A 20,877-nucleotide genomic window follows, 5' to 3' on the forward strand; every position below is an offset into this window, starting at 1 on the left:
TTTTTTTCTAAATTGAAAACACTTCCTTGTGGTCTACATCAATACAGACCGGTACTGGGCCGCGGCCCGATACCGGTCCGTGGATTGATTGGTACCGGGCCGCACAAGAAATTAAAAAAAATATATTTATATATATATATTTTTTATTATTTTTTTATTTTTTATTTTTATTAAATCAACATAAAAAAATATATTTATATATTTTATTTTTTTATTTTTTTTTTATTTTTTATTTTTATTAAATCAACATAAAAAACACAAGATACACTTACAATTAGTGCACCAACCCAAAAAACCTCCCTCCCTCATTTACACTCATTCGCACAAAAGGGTTATTTCTTTCTGTTATTAATACTTCTGGTTCATACATTATATATCAATATAGATCAATACAGTCTGCAGGGATAGAGTCCTTAAGCACACTTGATTGTATGTTTTTATGACAAAAAAAAAAAATACCTCCCCCACCCTCCCGGTCCGTGGGACAAATTTTCAAGCGTTGACCGGTCTGCAGTTACAAAAAGGTTGGGGACCACTGGTCTACATAAAATGTAATTGTGGTTATTTGATCAAAATGTTGCATAGATTATGTTTTACAGATCATCTTCAAGTCGTTTCAGGTTGCGTCATTTTGTGGGGGGTTATATTTACGTGGCTCACCTTCGGCAGCGTCTTCTCCCCGTCATCTTTGTTGTAGCGGTGTAGCGTGCAAGGATGGGAGTGGAAGAAGTGTCAAAAGATGGAGCCAACTGTTTTAATGACATTCAAACTTTACTTAAATCAATAACGGAGCAGCATCTCCTCATCCGTGGCTCACTAGTGCAACAACAAATGTGCCCCATGAAAAACCGCCCGACCAGAACTCTCTAATAACTAAAGTTCCTTGGGTGAATGGGTAATGTAAACTCCCTACACCGGTATGTTTTAGCGCTTTCATGGCGAGTTTACTGACAGATATAAGTAAGAACTTTACACTACTTTATATTAGAAATGGCAACAGCGGAGGATGAATGTACCATAACAAGAAGATTAAAAAAAGAAGCCTATCGACTACGGTGTCAGTACGGACTACAAAGGCGGACCCGCGCACATTTTCAGGACTTATGCCGATCCCAAATACAGATCAGCAGGTACCAGAAGGTAAGAAAAGTTGCTTTTGCATAATATTGTGAAATAAAACGCCAGATAATATGTCTTAACTTAAAAACCCCGTTTCCATATGAGTAAGAAATTGTGTTAGATGTAAATATAAACGGAATACAATGATTTACAAATCCTTTTCAACTCATATTCAATTGAATGCACTACAAAGACAAGATATTTGATGTCCAAACTCATAAACTTTATTTTTTTTTGCAAATAATAATTAACTTAGAATTTCATGGCTGCAACACGTGCCAAAGTAGTTGGGAAAGGGCATGTTCACCACTGTGTTACATCACCTTTTCTTTTAACAACACTCAATAAACGATTGGCAACTGAGGAAACTAATTGTTGAAGCTTTGAAAGTGGAATTCTTTCCCATTCTTGTTTTATGTAGAGCTTCAGTCGTTCAACAGTCAGGGGTCTCCGCTGTCGTATTTTACGCTTCATAATGCGCCACACATTTTCGATGGGAGACAGGTCTGGACTGCAGGCGAAACAGGAAAGTACCCGCACTCTTTTTTTACGAAGCCACGCTGTTGTAACATGTGCTGAATGTGGCTTGGCATTGTCTTGCTGAAATAAGAAGGGGCGTCCATGAAAAAGACGGCGCTTAGATGGCAGCATATGTTGTTCCAAAACCTGTATGTACCTTTCAGCATTAGTGGTGCCTTCACAGATGTATAAGTTACCCATGCTTTGGGCACTAATGCACCCCCATGCCATCACAGATGCTGGCTTTTGAACTTTGTGTCGATAACAGTCTGGATGGTTCGCTTCCCCTTTGGTCCAGATGACACGATGTCGAATATTTCCCTAAAAACAATTTGAAATGTGGACTCGTCAGACCACAGAACACTTTTCCACTTTGCATGAGTCCATCTTAGATGATCTCGGGCCCCGAGAAGCCGGCGGCGTTTCTGGATGTTGTTGATAAATGGCTTTCGCTTTGCATAGTAGAGCTTTAACTTGCACTTACAGATGTAGCGACAAACTGTATTTAGTGACAGTGGTTTTCTGAAGTGTTCCTGAGCCCATGGGGTGATATCCTTTAGAGATTGATGTCGGTTTTTGATACAGTGCCGTCTGAGGGATCGAAGGTCACGGTCATTCAATGTTGGTTTCCGGCCATGTAGCTTACGTGGAGTGATTTCTCCAGATTCTCTGAACCTTTTGATGATATTATGGACCGTAGATGTTGAAATCCCTAAATTTCTTGCAATTGCACTTTGAGAAATGTTGTTCTTAAACTGTTTGACTATTTGCTCACGCAGTTGTGGACAAAGGGGTGTACCTCGCCCCATCCTTCTTTTGGGAAGCTGTTTTTATACCCAATCATGGCACCCACCTGTTCCCAATTAGCCTGCACACCTGTGGGATGTTCCAAATAAGTGTTTGATGAGCATTCCTCAACTTTATCACCTTTCCCAACTTCTTTGTGACGTGTTGCTGGCATCAAATTCTAAAGTTAATGACTATTTGCAAAAAAAAAATGTTTATCAGTTTGAACATCAAATATGTTGTCTTTGTAGCATATTCAACTGAATATGGGTTGAAAATGATTTGCAAATCGTTGTATTCCGTTTATATTTACATCTAACACAATTTCCCAACTCGTATGGAAACGGGGTTTGTACACACACACCATAATCATACTCGTATGTTGAAGCACAGTACAATCCATTAAGCGGTGCGGCTTCATAGCTTACCAAAGTCGTACTAAAACATTTTGATAGAGTTTTGAGCATTGTGTGTAATGTTCTATATTTTCAATGGAACATATACAATTTTGGTGTTGTTTACCTGAGTCATATTGCAGTCTACACGTATCTCTTATGTGTGACTGCCATCATATTGCAGTCCACACATGTCTCTTATGTGTGACAGCCATCTACTGGTCACACTTATCATTTTACCATGTACCAAATAAAATAGCTCAGAGGTCTGTAAGCACAACCAAAATTATTCCGTACATTAGACGCCCCAGGTTATAAGGCGCACTGTCCAGTTTTGAGAAAATGAAAGGATTTTAAGTGCGCCTTATAGTCCGAAAAATACAGTATGTAATATATGAACACTTTGTTGTTTGTTTGATTTTCTGTGGGATTCCACATCTCTGAATTCCAATCACGTTGCTTTGATCACATATTCACCATTGCTAAACTTTGGATGGTGAAATCCACTATTAGGTGTTGAAACGGTCCAATTGTAAGTGTGCGTGCTGCAGTATGCGTTTGTTCTATTGAACACACATGTAGCAAACAATAATCTACCATTCTTGAAAAAAAAATGTTGGTCTTGTTGGCATCAAAGTAGTAATTTCCTTGAAAATGTGTCTGTGTGTGTTGACTTGTTGTGTTGTTAGTTTCATCATCGCAAAAGTAAATTTGTCCTTTTGTCAAAAAGGAATTTCAAGCACAGGAATGAAAGTATTTTCTTCTTTTCTCCTGCGTTCTTTTACCCCTAGTAGATGTGCAAGCAGTGGCTATTTCTCCTTATGTTAACAACTGCTTATGTTGACATAAGGGATGTCGACCTAAACAGCTTCCACTGTAATTATGCACAGATAGGATGGTCTCTCTCATGGATGATTACCGTGCTCCAAATCATGCAAGTAACAATCTTCCTAATCTTAAGTATTTACTGTATGTCCCGCAGTCCTCCATGATCGGAGTGTCACCAGAGTCTATGGTGAAGAGATTATTCAAGTGCATGTGCAGTATAGACGCCACACCAACAGCATCTGGCAAAGTCAGTGCCTCCTTGGCTTCAGGAGTGTGTCGAGAGCAGTTGCTCATCTTCCTCGCAGACGTGTTGCGGGGCACTGCTGAAGAACAAGCGCCTCTTGTTCTGGCCATGTCTCAGGTCGGAGAACGCTCCAAGACTGTCACCATTCAGCAAGTAACAGAGGTGAGAAAAGTCATTGTTGTCCTGATTATTGCTGCCACGTATCTTTGTTTGGGCTTTCTCAGGGCATTCAGTCCATCACAACTGCACTTTTCATTTTATCTTAGAAGACATTTGGCCTCTCATCACTTCATTCTCTCAGACTTAAAGTACCAGTAGAGTTGAAAAACAAGTAGACTTTATATGCTTAACTGTGTTTCACTGTATCCATTAAACCAGTGTTTTCCAACCTTTTTTGAGCCAAGGCACATTTTTTGCATTGAAAAAATCTGGAGGCACACCACCAGCAGAAATCATTCAAAAACAAAACTCAATTGACAGTAAAAAGTAGTTGTCGCAATTGTTGGATATGACTTTAAAGCATAACCAAATAGTAGGTGTACTGTCACCACCTGTCACATCACGCCATGACTTATTTTGAGTTTTTTGCTGTTTTCCTGTGTGTAGTGTTTTAGTTCTTGTCTTGTGCTCTTATTTTGGTGGCTTTTTCTCTTTTTTTGGTATTTTCCTGTAGCAGGTTCATGTCTTCCTTTGAGCGATATTTCCCGCATCTACTTTGTTTTAGCAATCAATAATATTTCAGTGGTTTTTACCCTTCTTTGTGGGGACATTGTTGATTGTCACGTCATCTTCGGTTGCACACTGTGGACGCCGTCTTTGCTCCACAGTAAGTCTTTGCTGTCGTCCAGCATTCTGTTTTTGTTTACTTTGTAGCCAGTTCAGTTTTAGTTTTTCATTGTGCATAGCCTTCCTTAAGCTTCAATGCCTTTTCTTAGGGGCACTCACCTTTTGTTTATTTCTGGTTTAAGCATTAGACACAATTTTACCTGCACACTACCTCCCGCTGTTTCCAACATCTACAAAGCAATTAGCTACTGGCTGCCACCTACTGATATGGAAGAATATTACACGGTTACTCTGCCGAGCTCTAGACAGCACCGACACTCAAGAACAACACATAATTTGCAGACTATAATTACTGGTTTGCAAAAAATATTTTTAACCCAAATAGGTGAAATTAGACAATCTCCCACGGCACACCAGACTGTATCTCACGGCACACTAGTGTGCCACAGCACACTAGTGTGCCGCAGCACAGTGGTTGAAAAAAACTGCATTAAACCATATCCAATTGTATTTATAATCCGCAAAGTAGGGATGTCACAGTATGAAAACATCTTATCACGGTTATTGTGACCAAAATGATCACGATTATCATTATTATCGCAGTAATTTTAAATGTGCTCAACATTTTTTAAAACTACTTATACTGAAATCTTTTAACCAAGTTTTATTTAAAAAAACACAAACAAGACATTCAAAATGTATATATGTACTTCAAGTAGAAAGTTGAATGTACATATGAAAGCAACACAAGCATTATAAACAAAGTTATATGGCAGAAACAAAATAATACTACAAATAAATAAAAATACATGTGAAAATTTCACAAGATGGCACTTTATGGACATAAGATGTAACTGCACTTTTTGTTCATATAGATAAAAAAGTGTTTATATATGAGGTCTAGTCTTACACGTCGGACTGCACGATTATGGGCAAAATAATAATTGAGATTATTTTTTATCAATATTGAAATCACGATTATTAATCATGATTATTAACTATGTTAGGTAAAACAGTGTTGGTGTGCGATTGCGACGCCATCATGTAATTTGTAATGTTTAATAAAACGCTCTCGATAATCCATATATTTAAAGACAAATATTTGTGTTTTTGTTCATTAATAGTATCAGCGTATCAGTTTTTTTTATCACATGATGCCGTTATCTCTATTTTTCCATTTTCATATATATATATAAGACATTTCATATTGCTTCTTATTTTGTTCTCTGCTACAAAAAATGTTCTGTGCTACTATTTGTTTTCATTTAGTAGAACCAGTGCTACTATTGAAAAAGCTAAGCGTAAAGCTCTGCCATTGTATGACCCAAGGGATGAGAATATTCACAAGCCAACTTTATTTTGATAGTTCTTACAGGACTTGATATTTGCTGTAGTCCAGATCCTGGTCTGTAAAGGACGCCTTCAGGGATGGAAACCTGAAAATATGGGTGATTCCTCTCTAGGTGTCAAACTTTTGGCAGAGCAAATGTGCGCAGAACTCAAACCCACAGGTAAAGCAGCGATTATTTTGGTTTGGTCTGTTTTATAGTACAGATTACTGTATTATATAAATGTTGTTACAATTTCAAATGTTCTCTTTCTCTTAAGACCAAGAAGTCTATGATGTTACCCATTTGCAAGATTGGATCTTTAGAGTACCCCAGGTATCTTTGTACCTGATGATGCTGGTAGTGGAAGGGCTGAATGTGTCCCTAAGTGTGCAGTTAACACACACTCCACTCCCTCCTTGTAAAGACACACCCTGGAAAGAGTTCAAGTGTCTGCTTGATATCCCCACTCTCATGTTTCTGGCACCACAGGTTAGTATTGCAGCATCATTCCTGTGACATTATTTGACATGAAAACCAGCCAGTTAAAACGTGACATTACAGAGGCACTGCACAGCCTCCAAATCATTCAGAATTTGGAGAGTATTTGTAAAGACAAGTGGACCAAAATGTTTGCAACCCCGGTGACCAACTACAGAAAAACATCTGATCAAATATTTAATTCCATTCATCCATCCATCCATCCATTTTCTACCGCTTATTCCCTTTGGGGTCGCGGGGGGCGCTGGAGCCTATCTCAGCTACAATCGGGTATTCCATTCAATGAAATACAAATGTATTAATAAACATTTTTAAATGTTTTTCTGGATGTCTCTTCAAAGGAAAGGATTGTGACTTGTTTGATGGGGACGAACAGTACCTTATTTTCCGGGCTACAGAGCACATTCGTATTTAAAGGGGAACTGCACTTTTTGGGGGAATTTTGCCTATCGTTCACATCCATCCATCCGGGGGTGTATGGATGGAAACAATACATAAAGAATACCATTGTAAGTTAATAACTAGACCTACTCAGTGGCCTAGTGGTTAGAGTGTCCGCCCTGAGATCGGTAGGTTGTGAGTTCAAACCCCGGCCGAGTCGTACCAAAGACTATAAAAATGGGACCCATTACCTCCCTGCTTGGCACTCAGCATCAAGGGTTGGAATTGGGTGTTAAATCACCAAAAATTATTCCCGGGCGCGGCACCGCTGCTCCCCTCACTTCCCAGGGGGTGAACAAGGGGATGGGTCAAATCCAGAGGACAAATTTCACCACACCTAGTGTGTGTGTGTGACAATCATTGGTACTTTAACTTTAACTTAACTTAATACTAACACAGACACTTGTAAACATGTTAGCATATTTGCTAACGCTAAAAATAACTGATGCTATCTTGATAACATTACAATAGCACATACAAATATACATGAAAACACTCCTACAGACATCACACATGGGATAGTGGAAGGTTCAAAGTGTGGGGAAAAAGTAGTGGTTTACAGTCTGGAAAATAAGGTATTTTAAAATAAGGTACTTACAAAATCAGATGTTTTGATCTTTCCAGCTGCCTGACGCATACTGTGCAGCTTGGAGACTTGTATTTTCCACAATGCTGCACGGAGAGAACTTCACACGAATGGTGGCTGGACTGACACACTGCGGGCCCACTTTGCTGCTCATCAAAGACACAAAGGGACATGTTTTTGGTGGCTTTGCCTCACCCAGCTGGGAAGTCAGACCTCAATTCCAAGGTAAGAAAATCATATGTCAGTTTGCTGTTACAGTCGTGCGAGATGTAGGATGAGCCCCCACTTGTCACAGGCCAGTTCAAAGCCTAAAATGAGGCCAAAACTCAAAATGTTATATGCAACTTAAAGAGGAACTGCACTTTTTTCACAATCATTATGAAAGACATGGCAACAAATGTCTTTTTTAATGCATTTTAAAATATAAAATATAAGTCAGCTTATAGCGGAGCCAATGGGAGGTCCTCTATTCCGCCAATAAAATCCAATAAAAAAGCGACAACAATACTCCATTTACATTTCGTGACTTGAATATTTACCAAGTATTACTGATATTTTTATCATCAGCACTAACGCAGACAAACTTTTTACAGCGGCGCCGTGACCACAAGGTTTTGTGCCAATTTTGACATGATCGAATGATCAGATGCTTCCTCGTTTCCTTGCTCGTCAAACTTTATTTTAGATCATAAATCATGCCTCTCACCTGCATAGTAGAAGGACGAGAACGTATACCGACAAGTTGGTACACTTTGACAGACAATTTAGACCCGTAAATGCCGAGAGTGACACGAAAAGATTCTTGGTTCCAGCCCACTTTTCCTCGCAAGGATTATGAGTCATTCTTCATCTAAATTGGAATATGTGAACGTCCTAGCAGTCAGCATCCTTACACAGTAAGCGATGTTTTATTATGTTTGTTAGCGCTCATGAAGTCTGCAGTGAGTAATAATTAGTGATGTTGAAAATATAACCGAACGTCCGTTATGTGATTTTGAAATTAATGCATAAAATAAGCAAAATACGTCAATATTAAATGTTGTTATTAATGTACCGGTACCTGTTACTGCATTACATATATACTTACATCGTGTATATAAATGTGGATGTTTTTTAAGGGCTTTATAGGCAGGATAGAGCAACTCCCTTATGTCCTATTGCAGACCTGGGCATTCTGCGGCCCGCGGGCCACATCCAGCCCTTTGTGCGTCCCTGTCCGGCCCGCGTGAGGCCAATCATAAATTACAAAATAAATTTTAAAAAGTATTTATGTCGAGTGTGCAATACAACGGTGCTGCTTTTGTTTTGAAAAGCGTTATTTGTATTACTTCCGTGTGGACGTATGCGCGTGCGTGATTGTGAGTGAATGTGAACAGCTGCAATCACAAATTACAAAATAAAGTTGAAAAAACATCTATGTCGTGCGCGCAATACAACAGTGCTGCTTTTATTTTGAAAAGTGTTATTTATGGGCGTATGTCCGTGTGTAACCTGTGAGTGAAGGTGCACAGCGACAAGTGATGCACGGTTTACACCCGAGACGCTTAAAAGAGAAAAGTTGATGACGAATGCCGTGTTTTCAACAAGACATGGACTGCCAAGCAACGTTCCCTCTAAGGTGCGCGCCTGCGCAATTGCGCACTGCTCAAGCGTCCTCTGCGCACAGCAAATATATGCCGCGCACCAAATCAAACCTATCTAAATTCTAAACAAAATAAACACATTTATTCTGTGTAATTTTGCAATGCAACTCTGAGTGACAGTGACAACAAGCGGCCCTAACGGTGTTCGTCAACACCGTTCAATTATTGTAACGTCTATGGAGATGCTTCCAGGCCAGGAATTATATCGATCACTTTATTGAGCAAAACTGTTTATATACGACCATAACCACTCCAAAAACATGAGTAAAAAACGTATATCTCGAAAAACTAGTCATTTTCTGCCGTACAAACCAGGCCAAAACCAATTTGTCATCTGTCACCAACACGCATACCACTAAACCACTGGTGCGTTTATGGCCACACAAAAAGTCGGACAACTCAAACACCACACAAAGTTACACTATGACTCCTCAGTCATACGTGTGCTTATTTTACTGTCATTTATTATTAATGTTAATTTATTGATATTAATCATGGAATGCTGTTACTAGAGAAAGTTACAGGAATGCGCACTTCATCCTATGCTTACATTTCATTGTGCAACATGAGGATGTTTAAGGGGAACTAAATGTGATCTCTGAAAGGGGTACAAATGATTTCCAAAGCAGTGCTTTTGGTATAAAGTTAAGTTAGGTTAAATGAAAGTATTATTATTATTATTATTATTATTATTATTATTATTATTTATCTTATGGTATATATCAAAAATAATATTGAGCAAAATTTAATTGAAATATTGTCGATGTGGCCCTCTAGCAGTGCTCGGGTTGCTCATGCGGCCCCCGGTAAAAATTAATTGCCCACCCCTGCCCTATTGTAAGCTGACTTTAGATCGCATTTATTTACTATTTAGAATGCATGAAAAAAATAATACATCCGTCGCCATGTATTTCATAACGATTGCGAACGATTGCCAAAATGTGCAGTTCCTCTTTAAGATAATAGAGATGAGACGTCAGTATGTTGATATGTTCGGGGTATGCAGTGTATGGATGAGAGGACATGTACATGTCAATATGTTATAGAGTGATGAACCAAAGCAAACAGAAGTTACCTGGAGGAGCAGAGAGAAAGTGCGAGTATGAGTCCAACTTTTTAATTAGTGAGTCCAAGTGGCTCCCATCGCAACAAGCCCCGCCCCCTGCCTGCAGGAGTAACTGTTCTGTCACATGACCGTTATGCAGACAGATAAAGTTAGTACAGTAAATACATATAAAGTAAGCACATCCGTAGAAAAATACCATATCATTATTTGAAGGGAGAAAAAAGACATTTTCAGTTACTTTGAAAATGTTTTTAAAAACAAATGATAATAATCCCTTCACACTAACTCTTTGCAAAGCACATTTTGCTGTAATTACTGTAATTTCTTATTCAGTAATTGGGTTAGGAGATTATCAGCATGGAACATCTTGACTTTTCAAGGTGCAAGTACCCTGTGAACAGCTGTTCTATGACTTAACATGGGAACATTAACAATAATGTCAAATATGTCACTAGACCAGACCTGGGCAAAATACGGCCCGCGGGCCACATGCGACCCGTTAAGATTTTCAATCCGGCCCGCCGGACGTTCTACATAATTTTTTTAGACCTTTAACATCAAAACTGTCGCCGCCATTATGATGTGCAGTGGTGTTTTTAAATTACCGTAAGTCTTGAACTATAGAAAGTATTTCAGTGGTTGAAATCTGCGCTTTTGGGTGTTATAGGAGTTATTACGGTAATCTACGTCACAGCAGCTCAGACGAAGGACAAACCAGAGTGGGCGGGGTTTGTTTTCAGAGCAGCCAACCTGAAACGCATGTACCAGAAACAGATGCGGAAGCAGATTTTTACGTGATAATATATCATGTTGTAGGTATTTATTACACGTTGCATTCATATTTTGCTGTTGTTTACATTTTTGTTGTGTTTTCTTTGGTCTGAAAAGTAAAAGAGGAGCGATTTTCATATGTTGTTAATATTCAGTGTTTTATTGTTCATAGTTAATATTGTAAATCCCACTTTCTTTATTTTAATGTACATTTTGGGCGTACCATTCAGTAAAAAACTGTAAAATTCCATTCCGTTTTTTGAAGTGGTCTGTCATAACGTTTTTAGAACTCTATCGGACATTGTGACTTTTGGTATTAGTGTTCCTGAAAAAAAGGGACCCAAACACACTTACTGTACAGCAGATATTTAAAGCTAAATGTGTATATATACTGTAATTTATACACACATACACCTTGGTACCCCAGACAAATTTTTTTCTCTCAATGTAGCCCACGAGTCAAAATATTTGCACAGCTCTGCACTAGACGGTGGACAGAATATTTATTCTATTTTATTCTAGATGGTACCTCAGTTTTTGTACACCCACTTTTGGTATGATTTGTGTTCAGTCAAAATATTAATCAAAATGTTGCCCAGTTTTTGGTACAATTCTCTGAATTTTGCAACCCTGCAGTCAGACAAAGACTGTAATGCTGAGCAAACGGCAAGGGTGCCTGTCGGAAGGCAAATAGAGGGTCAGCTGTCTGTAATAAATAATCAGACAACTGACAATAATACATATTATCTATCACTGTTGGAAGTGTAGGTGCTGAGCAGTGTGGCTTGTCATGATGCGCATGGATTAACCCTGTAAGACCCGGACATAGAAATACATGAATAAAAAAATATTCAACCTGTCAGATGGTGTTGTAGGGGGCATTTGGGAATTAAAATGAAGTGTTGGCAAATTTTTCATATTTTGATAAGGTTTTATGGAACCGTTGTAACGATACAACGTTGGGTGAAAAGGGTAGCAAAATTTTCCACAAGCCATTTGTATTAATTTTCTGAACAACATGTTCCACATGTTTTCACTTCAGTCAAACAACTAAGGGTTCATTTGAATGCTTATTGCTCATCACCTTGACTCAGAACACTGTAAAATAATAATTATAATAACAACATTGCTCATTTTTATGAACAGTCAATTTTATTTGAATCAATGAAAAACACACATTTTCAGGAACTTCTAGGGTGGTCTATGCTGTATATACAAGTTGGCTTTGCGTATGATTTTGGTAATGTGTCATGTGTACAACACTGTTGGTGTGATCAAGTTCTGCATTGTTCTTCTGGCAACCAGCATGCATGTGCTGACTATGTTCACTTGCAGTGAAAGTCCAGGAAACAGTTCTTGCTGTCCGAGAAGCAGAGACGCACTTCACACTTGTGGCATTGTGTTTTGGTGTACCCAGTAGGGCAATGCCTGCAGCGGCCTCTCGTTGTCTTCTTGGGTAAATGCCCAATCTGATCGTGGTGTTCATCCAGTGGCAGGTGTCCACACGATTTCTTGTATGGGGTGCTGGTTGGAGCCGAGGATGGTCTCTTGTCAGTGACCGGGCTGCTTGTGACTGGGCTGCCATTGCCTGAAGGTCGTCCTCTCTTTGGAGTGACTGTGTCCACCAGAACGAGAGCGGATGCCATCTGTGCTTGGAACCTTCGCAGATTAAGCTCAGGTTTCTCCTTGAGAGCTTGGCAGTTGCGCTTGTAGAGGAGCCAGGCGTTGACCACATCAAGTGTGATGATGTGCCAGAAGGTACCTGTACATCTGTACAGGTACCAGCGGCGAGATTTGATGCGGAACTTGTATTATGCAGTAAACGAGTCCAGGAAATCAACACCTCCCATGTACTGATTGTAGTTACCCACAATGTACGGCCTTTCAACTTCAATGTAGGTCTTGTTGGCTTTGTCCCAGCGTTGAATCTTCTGCACAGGTTCCGTTCCAGCAAAGTGTGACGGCCCTGTTGTCAAACCATTTGACAGCAGAGATGTTGTGGTTCACCTCCACTCTGTGGTCGAAGGTTCCTCTCCCTTTCTTCTTCAAGTTCTTGTCATCTTCAAGGTTGCAATTGGGGATGCGGACTTGCCTTGCTGTACCCACATAATGGATGCCAAGCCCAAGGAGCTTCTCGATCAGTGGGACTGATGTGAAGTAGTTGTCTGCATAGATCTTGTAGTTTTGGCCCGCCGGCAGAGTTGAAGCAAGCTTCATCACAACATCACCTGACAAGCCAAGTTCAGATTTGGCTTGGACTCCATTGTTGCTCCCTTGGTAGACATCAAAGTCACACATCATGCCAGAGATTCCAGTTCTCACCCATACCTTGAAGCCCCATGGGTGTGGTTTGCCCCGCATGTATTGTTTGATGCTGCTGTATCTTCCTTTGAAAGTGATCATCATCTCATCCACTGAGTTGTGCTCTTCTGGGACCACCTTCAGGCACTTCTCTCTGAATGAATCAAGCCATGGTCTGATTTTCCAGAGTTTATCCTTCTTCTCCGTCTCAGACACTGTCAAGTTGTTGACTAGATGTAACAGCCTGGAATCTGTTGCGGGACATCACATCAGCAACAGGGGGGTACCGTGTATCTGTCTCCCAGTACATGCGACTTCCTGGCATCTGTACGAGGCCCATCTTCAAATACATGCCCATCATCTTCTCCATTTCCTTTGCACTGGTGTTTAGAGGTGTCCCCTTTGTTTGATGGCGGTATTCATTCGTCTGTGATGCCAGAGACTGAATCATGTCTGTGGACACAAACTGACGGAAGTATTCCAGTGGTGTGCGTAGTGTGGTCACGTCTTCAGTCAGAGGTGGACCAGAAAAGTCTGTATTGGGCCTGGTGAAATCTTTTTTCTGCCAGCGATATCTGTCACGGTGCTTGGCATGGGGCTTGGAAGATGTGGCCAGCTGGGGCTCAATGTCTTCAAATATGCATAGTTTAGTTTAGCCTTCTGCCTAACTAAATGTTTTTTTTTACTTTTAGTTTGCAATATTAAAGTGCAAATGTGCACAGACAAAAGGAATAAGTGTGTGTAAATTAAAATATATTGTAGATTCCTGACAAAACATATCTATTTAGACTACACAGTATCCTGGTAGGTAAACTAGTCACAAGGAATATTTGCTACCACATTGACCCATGGTTGTACATATACAACCAATATAAAACATCATCTAAATCCTATTTTTTGGAGGTATTTCACAATAATAACATAGGTACATGTTCTAGACATTATAAAGATCACAGTAAAAAATATTAGATGCATTCTACTTACATTGATTTGATCAATTTGGTCCAGTAAAGAAAAGGGTTGTCACTCTGCGAATATTTTTAAGTTGTGTGAGATTCTATAGCCTGTGGGCGGTCCTTAAATACAAATTTCGAATGTAAAGTCATTGTTAGACTGAACAATAGACCCCAATGACTATGTTAATGTGGTGGGGGAGGCAAAATGAAAAAACTTTTAACCCTTTTTTAAATAAAATAAAAATGTTGCAAATATATCACTGTGGGTCTTAGAGGGTTAAATACACAAAACATTTTAGCGTAATTAAATAAATGAGTTACCAACGCTAACACATTCTTTCTGAAAGCCCTGATATGTCTTGCGAACCAGCGTCCTATGCTGGGGACCTTTGTGTTTTGGTTAACGGCATTTTGAAAAATAAAATTGTAACTAAAACAAATGTTCTCAGGGGAATGTATATAATGTACATCTACATGGATAGACAGTATATATGTGTATGATTGTGTGTTGCATGTGTACTTGTGTGTGCAGGCGACTCCAGATGCTTCCTGTTCTCAGTCTTCCCTAGAATGAGAGTTCACACATCGACAGGTTACAACCAACACTTCATGTATCTAAACCAGAATCAGCAGACCCTGCCCAACGGTCTGGTAAGGCAAGATGTAGCATGTGACCCACATCACAGACAAATACTATTAAATGCCGTATTTGTTCATACTTTGACTGTACTTTCTGAGTTCGGATCAGGATTTTATACTATCGATTCCGATCATTCATGAGAGGCATCAGCTAACACTGATCTCAAGAAAATCTTATGATACATTAAACACATGTTTCTATTTGCACTCAAAAACTATTTTAGAGCACTAAAATAAAATGACATTAAATAACATAGTGAACATACCAGACAATCTCTCTTTTCGTAGTAAGTAAACAAATACTCCTTATTTGGCTACTGACATATGCAGTAACATATTGTGTCATTTCCGATTATTTTGTCAAAATTATGAGGGACAAACGGTACTGGATGGATGGATTATTAATCTACTTGTTCATTTACTGATAACATATGGTTATTTTCTGTTTTAACATGTTCTATCAACGCTTCTGTTAAAAAGTAATAAGCACTTTCTCTTCTGTTGTTTGGATACTTTTCTGTATGTTCATTATATTGTATATACTATATACATTTTGGCATCCTCACTCATTAATTAAATTGACTGTAATGAAGCTTGTAGTGACAGTGCTGTGCAGTATGTGAGTGTGCATCATAACTTAGTGGCGGCTTGGACAAGAAGAAGACAAAGAATCTTGTGGCAAAAGTTGCTTGTCAAACTATCGGGAGTCTTGCAGCTTGTTGAATGAGTTACTATATACTGTTTATACTGTACATTTTAGATAGCTAACAAGATAAATATCGTACTGAGTCACAGACGCAACCTCCAGATGTTTTAAATGTTGTCGCATGACAGGTGTTTTGCATGAAATGCAAGGTCGGCTGTAATGTGTTTATGGTGAAAAAGTACCAATGATTGCCACACTCAGACTAGGTGGGGTGAAATTTGTCCTCTGCATTTGACCCATCCCCTTGTTCACCCCCTGGGAAGTGAGGGGAGCAGTGGGCAGCAGCGGTGGCCGCGCCCGGGAATCATTTTTGGTGATTTAACCCCCAATTCCAACCCTTGATGCTGAGTGCCAAGCAGGGAGGTAATGGGTCCCATTTTTATAGTCTTTGGTATGCCCGATCTCAGGGCGGACACTCTAACCACTAGGCCACTGAGTAGATTTCCACATTTTCCATGTTTTTGGTGTTGTTGCCAGTGGCCACAGCCATTTTTATCTTCCTATTGCTGCTGGTCAGACTTGCTCATGTTCGTTTCCATCCAGAAAAGCACAAGCAATGCCGTCATCAACCATAATTCACATATGAATTTGTTTGACGTCAAATTGTATTGTTGATTTTTGTTGACAGTGTTGACAAATAGTTGCACTCCTATCTCTAATGAACTCATCTGATGTCTGGCAAACAAAACAAAGTGTTACCTGTACCCCAACAGTGTTTGCCTATAATTCACAATCCCTATGTGAACCGAGAACACATGTCCTTCTCTTTATTATGCATTTTAAATCGTAATTAAAAGTTAGAAATAGTTGGCTAACAATGCAGGTAATGGGGATTCAATCTATTTTGCCTCTAAAACATCCAAAAACCGCCAACAAGGTTTTATATTCATGTTGTAAGTATATATAGTATCTAATGTAGTAAAAGGTTTATTCATAATACCATATAATATTTACAGTATTTTGGTCATTATAAGCAATGCAGTAACTTTTTGGCAGTGCATTGATTTCACAGAGCACATCGCAAAGTTCACCATTTCCATCAACAACAATCCCCTTTAACTATGGTAGACTTCATTAGAGCCAATGATGACTGCATTTGGACAAATGATGAGCCATAACCTTATATTTTTGAGTCTGAATATATGGAGGATAAAAGTTTTAGAAGCTGGTTTATAAGAAGATCCAGCTATAGTGAAAAACTAAGGAACTAATTTACTAAAGGTTTGCTTGTAACACTTGCAAAACGCAAAGCTGATCTACTAAACGTGTGCAAAGTGGATTGTAATTGTTAAGTGAGCAGAATAAGGAGTGCAATTAATTTTGCGTCCCTCTCTTCATTAATATGCAAAATATATACTGATCATCAAAACGGCCACAATACTGGTAGAAGATGCGAATAAAATTATTTAGCACGGGCAATGTAATTTATCAACACTCATCACTGTTTTGCGAGCACTATTTCGCGTTTTATTTAGCATGTGTCAGAAGGGCGTGCACACGGCTGCAGGATCAGTGCATGCATTACACAGACAGGCGATGGACATACGAGAATCCTTCGTCATACGTGTGTGTCAGCATATTTGGAGGGTCAGAAATGAAAAAAGATTAGACATATCGTCTATTCAGCAACATAATTTTATTATTTTATAGCTGCGAGAGCACGGGTGTCAAACTCTGGCCCGCTGTGTAATTTCACTTGGTCCTTGAGGCGATATCAAATTAACACTAGAGCTGGCCCGCCGATTATATTCAGTGGCGGTGCCGCGGTAACACCGCATTCACCGCTAATTCTCATACTTGACAACCCTCCCGGGAGACTCTCAAATTTCAGTGCCCCTCCCAAAAATTGTCACGTCCGCTTTTCACCCAGTCCAGCGAATGCTGGCCCAGTCACATGATATGTGCGGCTTCAGCACGCACACACACGTGAATGCCATGCATACTTGGCCAACAGCGATACAGGTTACACTTGACGGAGCTCGTATAAATAACTTTAACACTGTTAGAAATATGCCCCACACTGTGAATCCACACCAAACAAGAATGACAAACACATTTCCGGAGAACATCCGCACCGTAACACAACATAAACACAACAAAACAAATACCTTGCTGTGCGTTCTTGGGTATCAGGTTATAGTTTGCTTTGTGTATAATTTTAGCTGTTTGCAAATTGTTATTTACATAATAACTCCGACATGGTGACACAAGCCAGCAGGAGAGAATATGGAGGGATTTTTGGTCTAGAACATAATATTCAGTTTTATTAATGGTAAACAAACTGGCAGCCAGGCTCTGGCTATGGTTGTTGACTGCTTCCCCAACTACTAGTGAGTACATATCGCACATGGATGTTGAGTTGCTAACGTTAGCATGAGCTTCATTTCCAGTTTTGCCAGACCACCATACATCAGAAACATTGCGTGCTGTTACAAAATGATCTTTCATTTTGAACATTTGCCACCTGTGTCTGTGCTAGCTCCAGGAACTGCCACAAGTGGATCACTGCTCAAATCTGAATGTAATGCTTGGCTGTTGAAATGCATCATATGGCACGATTTGTAAGGCTATTTCTACAATTTGTCATCGGTGCTGTTTAAATAAGCCTTCACGTCTCACTGTCATCATTTCTTTCTCTGACAATCGCATGCTGTAGCCCAGGGCTATTCAACTCGATCATGAAGAGGGCCGCTGTTTCAAGAGCCGAAGGGCTCAGGGGCCAGACATTAAAGTGTGGATGTTTCATCAGAAAGCGCCTCCGCATAGGGCTGGGCGATATGGCCTTTTTTTAATATCTCTATATTTTTAGGGCATGTCACATTACACGATATATATCTCAATATTTTGCCTTAGCCTTGAATGAACACTTGATGCATATAATCACAGCAGTATGATGATTCTATGTGTCTACATTAAAACATTCTTGTTCATACTGCATTAATATATGCTCATTTTAAACTTTCATGCAGAGAGGGAAATCACAACTAAGTCAATTGACCAAAACTGTATTTATTAAACAAATATTAAGCAGTGGCACAAACATTCATGTCATTTCCAAAACAGAAAGTGCAAGATTGTCAGAGACATTTTAAAACAAGCTATTAGTGCACTTTTGTGCATGATGTCACTAAGATGACATATCAAAACAACCTCAAACAAATAAAGTGCACTTTTGTGCCTGTTGTCACACAAGATATTTCAAAAACTGTCAAATAAAAATGAGCTGCATAATAGGAAATCAAATAGTGTATGTCCTTCGCTATGTGGTAGGTTCCTGCGGACGTTATCTCCTTCTGGTGTTGACTATTTTTTTCATACGGTGTTGATGTGGAAATGGTTGCCTCGGCATTTTGTTGGTGTAAGCGTAAGAGTAAGCACTCTTCATTCTCCAGCAGGTGACTTTTCAAATGATGCTACATATTAGCATTACTGCTACTTTTTGTAGCAACACTTTTGCCCCACAAATGACAAATTACGGTTGTCTGTTCGACATATTCCCACTTGAAGCCAAACCACCGCCACACGATGGACCCCCTGCTGTTTTTCTTGGGAATTCATTATTCCTTAATTTTTTACCAATTTGCACCTTCTTTCTCTCGTATTACCACTCGCACCACAGCTAACGTTACCCATGCCGCTACCTCTCTGCTCCGCGAGGGCGTATTCGTATGTGACGTATGTAAGCAGGTGCGCTTGTTTTATGTCTCTGTGAGAAGGAGAGACAACAAAGAGTGAGAAGAGCCTGTAGTGTAATGCCCGCAACTAAAATCAACTGCGTGAGAACGTATACTCCAATATCACGATATAGTCATTTTCTATATCGCACAGACAAACCCGCGATATATCGAGTATATTGATATATCGCCCAGCCCTACCTCCGCAGGTTATGATTCTTTGAGAACGCGTGTACTTAATTGCTAAGTAAACACATCAACTTCCACACTACACTCAATAAATTCATTATTCTGCCCTCGCTACTTGTTTCCAACGTGTGCAGCTACAAAACCCAAAACCAGTGAAGTTGGCACATTGTGTAATTCGTAAGTAAAATCAGAATACAATGATTTGCAAATCCTTTTCAACTTATATTCAATTGAATAGACTGCAAAGACAAGATATTTAATGTTTGAACTGACAAATTTTTTTTTTTTTTGCAAATAATCATCAACTTAGAATTTAATGGCAGCAACACATTACAAAAAGTTGTCACAGGGGCATTTTTACCACTGTGTTACATGGCCTTTCCTTTTAACAACACTCAGTAAACGTTTGGGAACTGAGAAGGCCAATTTTTGAAGCTTTTCAGGTGGAATTATTTCCCATTCTTGCTTGATGTACAGCTTAAGTTGTTCAACAATCCGGGGTCTCCGTTGTGGTATTTTAAGCTTCATAATGCGCCACACATTTTCAATGGGAGACAGGTCTGGACTACAGGCAGGCCAGTCTAGTACCCGCTCTCTTTTACTATGACGCCACGCTGTTGTAACACGTGGCTTGGCATTGTCTTGCGGAAATAAGCAGGGGCGTCCATGGTAACGTTGCTTGGATGACAACATATGTTGCTCCAAAACCTGTATGTACCTTTCAGCATTAATGGTGCCTTCACAGATGTGTAAGTTACCCATGCTTTGGGCACTAATACACCCCCATACCATCACAGATGCTGGCTTTTGAACTCTGCGCCTATAACAATCCGGATGGTTCTTTTCCTCTTTGTTCCGGAGGACACGACGTCCACAGTTTCCAAAAACAATTTGAAATGTGGACTCGTCAAACCACAGAACACTTTTCCACTTTGCATCAGTCCATCTTAGATGAGCTTGGGCCCAGCAAAGCCGGCGGCGTTTCTGGGTGTTGTTGATAAATGGCTTTCGCTTTGCATAGTAGAGTTTTAACTTGCACTTACAGATGTAGCGACTAACTGAAGTTACTGACGGTGGTTTTCTGAAGTTTTCCTGAGCCCATGTGGTGATATCCTTTACACACTGATGTCGCTTTTTGATGCAGTATCGCCTGAGGGATCGAAGGTCCATAATATCATCGCTTACGTGAAGTGATTTCTCCAGATTCTCTGAACCTTTTCATGATATTACAGACCGTATATGGTGAATTCCCTAAATTCCTTGCAATCGCTCATTGAAAAATGTTGTTCTTAAACTGTTGGACAATTTGCTCACGCATTTGTTCACAAAGTGGTGACCCTCGCCCCATCCTTGTTTCTGAATGACTGAGCATTTCATGGAAGCTGTTTTTATACCCAAT

At 39.7% G+C, this 20,877-nt stretch overlaps 1 protein-coding gene across 5 annotated transcripts in view; it reads left to right on the forward strand.

Annotated features, from left to right (window-relative positions):
• Window positions 1-20,877, forward strand: part of meak7 (MTOR associated protein, eak-7 homolog) — a 54,187-nt gene that overhangs the window by 15,217 nt on the left and 18,093 nt on the right. For 4 of the 5 annotated variants that reach the window (XM_061977750.2, XM_061977747.2, XM_061977748.2 and 1 more), the window contains 5 exons: window positions 3,802-4,053; window positions 6,044-6,188; window positions 6,286-6,497; window positions 7,572-7,758; window positions 14,803-14,921. In XM_061977750.2, the coding sequence (XP_061833734.2) occupies window positions 3,802-4,053; window positions 6,044-6,188; window positions 6,286-6,497; window positions 7,572-7,758; window positions 14,803-14,921 (915 nt within the window). Of the gene's footprint in view, window positions 1-3,801; window positions 4,054-6,043; window positions 6,189-6,285; window positions 6,498-7,571; window positions 7,759-14,802; window positions 14,927-20,877 lie in introns of all 5 variants that reach the window. The other variant, XM_061977751.2, reaches the window with a different exon arrangement.

Source organism: Nerophis lumbriciformis, linkage group LG18, assembly GCF_033978685.3.
Source record: "Nerophis lumbriciformis linkage group LG18, RoL_Nlum_v2.1, whole genome shotgun sequence".
Taxonomy (NCBI): Eukaryota; Metazoa; Chordata; class Actinopteri; order Syngnathiformes; family Syngnathidae; genus Nerophis; species Nerophis lumbriciformis.